Source organism: Lampetra fluviatilis, chromosome 16 (assembly GCF_964198595.1).
Source record: "Lampetra fluviatilis chromosome 16, kcLamFluv1.1, whole genome shotgun sequence".
NCBI lineage: Eukaryota > Metazoa > Chordata > Hyperoartia > Petromyzontiformes > Petromyzontidae > Lampetra > Lampetra fluviatilis.
The window spans coordinates 4,798,739-4,805,422 of record NC_136290.1 but is presented as its reverse complement, the minus strand read 5'-3'; the positions used below and the strand labels follow the sequence as shown (position 1 = coordinate 4,805,422).

Below are 6,684 nucleotides of genomic sequence, written 5' to 3'. Positions count from 1 at the left end.
TGTATAAAAAAACGCAGGAGTTTAACAGCTTTCATTTATATTCTTTGCCAATCTTTAAAAGCCAATTTTATTTTCCGAAATAGCACCGCAGTGCAGTGTGTGCTCATTTAATGAGTGCAATCGGTGCATTACAATGCAAGTGAATATGAAACGCTCCAGAACACATTCCCACAAGCCATTAACCAATAGGGGCTACTTCACAACACGGCAGCTGTGTAATTCAAAGCAGCTTAAAAAAATAAATAAGTTAAATGGCATACTTTTGAGGCCGAGACAGTCCTATGCATGTCTTTCCAAGACGTCATGTGCGTGGTATGTGGAGTTCAACCTCTCTTTACCCCAGTTCTGCAAACGACAACACTGCCACAACCCCTCCAGCGCACGGAGTCCACACCACCCACTCACATCACCACCGCTCTCCTCTCACTCTGCAACTCATCCACTCGCACTCTGCACTCATTCACTCGCACTCTGCGTGGATCCACTTGCACTCTGCACGTAAACACTCTGATTCTATCCCTTCTGCTGTCACATAGACCCACACACAGATGTGACTGTGTTCACACTCGCCATTACGCACTCCTGATATCGTCAATATTGCTGTGTTTGCTGGTCGTCGGTGTTAAGCTGAAGACATGAGGTAAGTGGTCTAACAAAGTTCTTTGTGTTTTCATTGAAGAAACTGGTCCTCTTCCATAGGAATGTGGAATTTCCAACAGGTCTAGGTTGGCCAGTGGAGGTGACGGCCACCACAATGCTTGTTTTAAAAAATTTGACTTTAGAGATGCATGACAACACTGCGCCATCATTAAAATCACATTAGAGACACATTGATAACACATGTCCGATGTATGTAAATAATGATAATTTACAGTGTTTTTGTCAATCCGCTTTGTAAATCCACTGCTGGATGATGGCTTCCCAATGCTTTGTGAGTAGCGGTGAGTTGTTTGCCATACTACGGTGAACGTGGGGAGGCACGGGCAGGATTTGTGCCATGTACATTCACCCATCTGGGGTCAATAAAACACGTAACATACTGTGTGGAGTTAACAGTTGTTGACCCATGGAGAGACTGGCACCAACCATAGCAATGTGGAATTTACATTAACTGACTGGGGACCACCAACAGACACGAGTGCAGCACATTTCGGACTTCGAGACAGAGTTTTGCTTCGGCAGATGACTTTAGTGCGGAAGAAATCAAACAACCGCCGATGGAAAATATTTGAAGCAGTAAATGTGATCAGTTGATAGCTTTCATGAATGTGTCACATACGTTGCACAGATGTATAACTTCGAATACAATTTCAGCGACTGCATTGGCAGCGGCTATAAAGCGCCGGGTGAAAATACTTAACGTCTGTTCTAAATAACAACGTAGATTACAATGTATTAGCACGCAGTTATTCCTTTATTAACATGCGGACCTTGTAACTACGTATGCGTTCGTGTCTGTTAATATATAAATGTTCCTTTGTCAATTGAAAACGTTTCATGTTTGAATATCATTTAATTGCACGACCACTTGGTCAACGTTGAGCATCTCATGGGTAGCAAAAACAAAGCTGATCCACAGAGGCTGTTGTGAGGAAGGGCGATGCTCAAGCCGTGTTCATCTTACACGGGAGGTGATCGATGGCTGACGAGAGCACGATGACCCCATTGCAACATCACCCATAATTGGAATATTCATTCATACTGGATGAATCCGATGAGCTATACAGCTCTTTTTGCGCAGATGTCCTGTAGGGGTGAGTCAAAACGTTACAGCAACAAACAACAGCAGTGCAAAGTACAGGAAAGGTAAGCAAACCACTTTAAAAACAATATACAAATAAAATTAAACTGTTTTCTAATCTCACCAGGTAAAGCCCACTGATCTTTTTCAGATGGGATCTGACCACAAATGGTGACTCAACGAGGTGGCTCATCACGTGGAAATGTCATAGCGGTTAAATCATCTAAAGAACAATAATCTAAAACACCAGGCGCCGCCTGCCTGCCCGGACCTCGATAACATTCTCAACCCAACTAATAAAAAAAATCAACCACCGTGTCTGAGTCTCTGACCTGAGTGCCAAGCACCGCGAAGAGGTGCGGGGCAGCCGGCAAGCGACGACGCAGCGGGACAGCTGCCGGCCTGGTCGCCAAAACCCGCCAAGCGTTCCTGTAAAGTGTGGCCATCAAACCGGTCGGCATCGACCCTTCTCCATCGTCCGCTCACCCTCGGCACCGGACCTCTCGGCGAGTCCGGGACTGACTGGAGAGATGCCGTGATTGTCTCTCTTTGCCCTGCGCGGGGAGGGGGGGGTGAAAAGGTTCACTAGCCGACTGGAGTAGCTACCATCATATACCCTTCCGTCTGTCCCGGGAAATTAAAGTATTTGCCAACGCGCTACTGGCTCGCTTGTCCTGACTTTAGCACCAGAACCGGTGTCCCCACCAATCGGGCTTCAACGCGGATCTTGTTCTTGCACTCCGCCTGCTTTATGAACTACAACCCAGAGGTCAAGCGACAACCTCCCGCCCGTAGGTCGCCTACATTGACTTCAAGGTGGCGTGGACTCGGTGGACAGGACAGCTGTCTGGGAGGCTCTCTGAGGAGGTGGCATTCCGGAACCACCAACGCGCCTGACAGCCGACCTGGTAGCCGATACAGCCACCAGGGGTGAGGTTCAGGCATGAGTTGTCCATGCCGTTTCACACCGGGTCCGGGAGTTTGACAGCGATGCGTGTTAGCGCCATCGTTATTCTGCCTGGCTATCGACCGGTCGATGGCTGGAGTTGTAGTGCACCGTGGATTGTCTTTTGGCGGCGTGTACGATTTACCGACTGTGATCAAGCAGCCGATGTCCGCACCGCTCATCGGCCCCCTGGTAGTACACCTCCATCCTGCCAAGTTGCGCTCAGTCTGTCGCCCAGAGACCTGGGCACAAAAGCCTCGCTCCGTCGCTCAGAGACGCCGCTCGCGTCCTGCATCGCACATGCTTCGAGGTGCAATCTTTGGCCTCTGACTTCATCGCAAACGTCATCGTGGCCTCAAGGAGCACAAACCATCGCGTGAACTCCGGTCATCCTCGCAGCAGCAGCGGCGTATGGCTACTGGTCATCGAATAAAGGCGGTGGTCACCGCATCGCGCGCTTTCAAAAGCGCTTCTGCGGCCTTCTGGAACGCTCTTACTTCCTATATTAGTAAACCACTGGAACTATGCACTTTAAAATCATCTAGATTGACAACTCACTTCTTTAGAACTACTTTTTGTGTTTAGTGTGTTGTCTCCCCCCCCCCGCACTTCCGATTAGCACGGTTGGCTACGTACGGTGTGAAAGAAGTTCAACATACACAGGCATACATACGTGACATCCAGCCCTGTCCTCCCCAATGTAGAGGACCTCACCCTATTGGGGCACGCAGCTCAGCCTCAACCTGAAGTTCCGGCTTACCTTGCCCTGCAGTTGAGTGTTGAAAATAGATCTCACTGATCGCTCAGCGACCACTTTTCAAAGCAACAAATGTGATCTTAATTTTTTGTGTTTGTATCTCAAGCCCCTACTACCATCTCTCTGCTCTTAAGGAGGGCCATTTCCCGACGGGTTCGCACACAATATCTGATTTGTTTAGAGAGAGAGTAAATGGTGGTGTCTCTTTTCTAAGTGTTGTAATGAGGTGAAGGTGTAGCCTTGCAGTTCCTGCTCATGCCACCATTGACAGTGGGCCCCCCAGCATGGGGAGCTGTCGAGAACCCCCGTCTCGGGAAATGATGGACTCCCAGAAGGCCGTGCGGTTGACGGGTTGTGTGACAACTACTTTTATGTTATACGTGGAGAGGCATATATGTGAAGGACACATTTTCCGTTATTTAATTCTACCACGATGACGCTGATTACTCATGTTTATACAGGCGTTTCACCCGTAATACTGCACAGCAACAAGTAACGAGCGTGTCAATCACGTGGAGAGAACGGTCCCCCCCCCCGTCGTAGAAATGTGACATTTCCACTGATGGATCAGGGCCCCAAAGCTCATTTGAGCAGATAGACTCTTTGACTTGGACGTCACTGACAATACAAACTAAACCCATGCCACGTGCTGCCGCTGTGACGCCGTTGTCTTGCAGGAGACGTCCGTGCGCTTGGGTGTGGTGCCTCCTGGCTCTGCTGCTCGCTCTCAGGCTCAGCCTGGAAGGTGAGTGTCGAGAAGAGAGGTCACGGTATTGAGCTGGCATATATATATCTCGGTTCGACTGTCATCCACAATCACTTGTCTCCGTGTGTATGTTAAACATCTTTCGCGCCGTACGTAACCAACCATGCTAAACGGAGGTAGCAGGGAGATAGCAGGGGATCGTGAGGAAGTTCTGCATCCGAGTGTGGATAAAAAGGTCACTTTGGTGATAATCTCCTTCTGTGGACCGTTCTCTCACGTCGAGTAATGCACTGCTCTGAAAGAATATTGAATGGATTATTTTTTCTCATGATACGACAGTGGCAGCACAATTGGGACAGCATTGGGAGGAAAGAGAGACGAAAGGAAACCGAATAAGGAGATACTGAAGGGTATCATACTTTTCACGGTAGTGTATTCAAATTACATCACTTTGGAAAATAATGAATAAAAAACCCCAAGTAAATATGAACTCATATATATTGCTGTGCATTATCACCAGTTTGAACCTTTGTTAAATTGAAAAAAACATCAAAGGATACAGTCAGGCATATTATTATAGCCCCATGATGTGATGTCACCGTGGCATCATTGCACTAAGTGGATGCATGAGGTGAATATTCTAAATCCCGCTCTCTGGCTAAATGTGGACCTTTACATGACATGCATCATACATACCTCAGGCCTGAATACATGACACGTGGCACGCATCATACCTCAGCAGGGCCGTAATTATAATATATATTGGGGGTGACACATCCCCCTCAATATTCAAATATGCTCAAAATGTCGCCCCCAATATATTGCTATAAAATAGATTTCTGTTTATATGATTGTGGTTATGGTTGTACTTTATTAATCCATAATCTCTGCCATTACATACAATGAAATAAGAAAAGGAAAAAACTAAAAAACAGAGCAATGTAATACAATACACTATTAGACATTATTGTAAAAAATAAATAAAAAGTCCATCCTATGTGTTAGTGAATTTTTAAATATTTTAGGCAGGAAATGACAGGAAATTAGTTTTCAAATTTAGATTTATTTTCTGGGTTGGGGGGACCTCCAGACCCCCTGGAAGATTTGGTCCCCCCCAATGTTGACTCCATGGCTACGGCCTTGTACCTCAGGCCTGAATACATGGCGCATGGCATCCATCATACCCCAGGCCTGAATACATGGCGCATGGTATGCATCCATCATACCTCAGGCCTGAATACAAGGCCAATTCCTGCAGGAACACCACATACCAGACATAACATCTCAACAACAGGGCATGGGATTGTCTGGACATTGTATGTATGGCAGTGTTTTCAGATTTTAAACTACTGTACTGCACTGTACATATTTCAGTAATCACAAAGTACAATTTCTCTTATTTCAAATTAATTGTAATTAGTCCATCAATTCATTACAATTTTAAAGGTTCAATATTCACTTCATACGTGAATGTTACACCAATGATTGGGTTAATTTCCTAAGACTCCAGCCCCCAGTCTTTGGAATTTCACAATGCAAGGAGGTGGTGGAGTGGTTTTGGAGTCGTTCGCGTCGTGTCCTATGAACACCGCAACCTGAGTTCAATTCCCGGCCATGGCTAAAATCAGCAGAGAACAATATTTGAGCGAGTCCTGGGTGCTCTTCTTTCACCTACCATCGACCATTGTGGGTGAAGTATGGTCAACCCCCAGCCCCCCCTCGGCCAACATGGAATGGGAAGACTCTCATCCAGCAGTGGATTGACACAGTCGAGCTTTACATTGTATATACAATAGCACAAGTTAAATGGCGCAATACAAAACAAACAATAGCTTGCAAAGTGTGTCAGTATGGGTGGAGTTTGTGTGTTTTTTTTATCCCAAAGACCACTGCACGACAAGAGTGACACACTGGCAAAGTAACGCGATCCAAGCTCGCGAGCTTCCGTAAATAAACACACACAGTGTGTTTACACGATCCAAGCACCATCTGGGGAAATACCATCAACTCCAACTCCGTCATCCTGTGAGAGTCATCTAGTCGACAGCTTAAAGCTCAGAAGTTTGCTCATTTTTTCCCCCCTCTGGAGTTTACGGCTGCTTTTCAGTACTGGGGGTCCAGAGACCGCGGTGAAATTGTTAAATGTGTAATGAGACGAAAGTCTAGCCGTAGTATCTGGACTGCACGGTCACAATTGGGAACATCCTGGTATAGGACGAATGGGTTAAATCTAAGCATGCTTACTTAACAGCCCGTTGCTAATCCACTCCCGGATGAAGACTTCCCCAGGTCTGTGTCTGTCATGGGGATCGCGTGACCGTACCTTGCAATGCTGGTCATTGCAAGTTGGTGCAGGGGAAAGACCCAGGACCGGTTCAGATGGCATTCATCGCTGATGTTATCCACGACCAGGAATCAACATCGGGTCATGGGGCTCGCCATGACCCGTGTGGTCGGAGTTATATCTGGCCACGTGACGCCGTGCTCGGAGTGCACGCTTCTCAGTCAGAAGGTTGGGAGTTCCAATCCCGTTT

The 6,684-nt window shown here is 46.9% G+C and overlaps 1 protein-coding gene across 1 annotated transcript in view; it reads left to right on the top strand.

Moving 5' to 3' along the window:
• Positions 1-443: 443 nt before the first annotated feature.
• The window catches only part of PAMR1 (peptidase domain containing associated with muscle regeneration 1), a 53,593-nt gene continuing 47,352 nt past the window's right edge, over positions 444-6,684 (top strand). The window contains exons 1-2 of the mRNA XM_078863488.1: positions 444-640; positions 4,122-4,189. Of these exons, the coding sequence (XP_078719614.1) occupies positions 636-640; positions 4,122-4,189 (73 nt within the window). The 5' untranslated portion in view covers positions 444-635. The remainder of the gene's footprint in view (positions 641-4,121; positions 4,190-6,684) is intronic.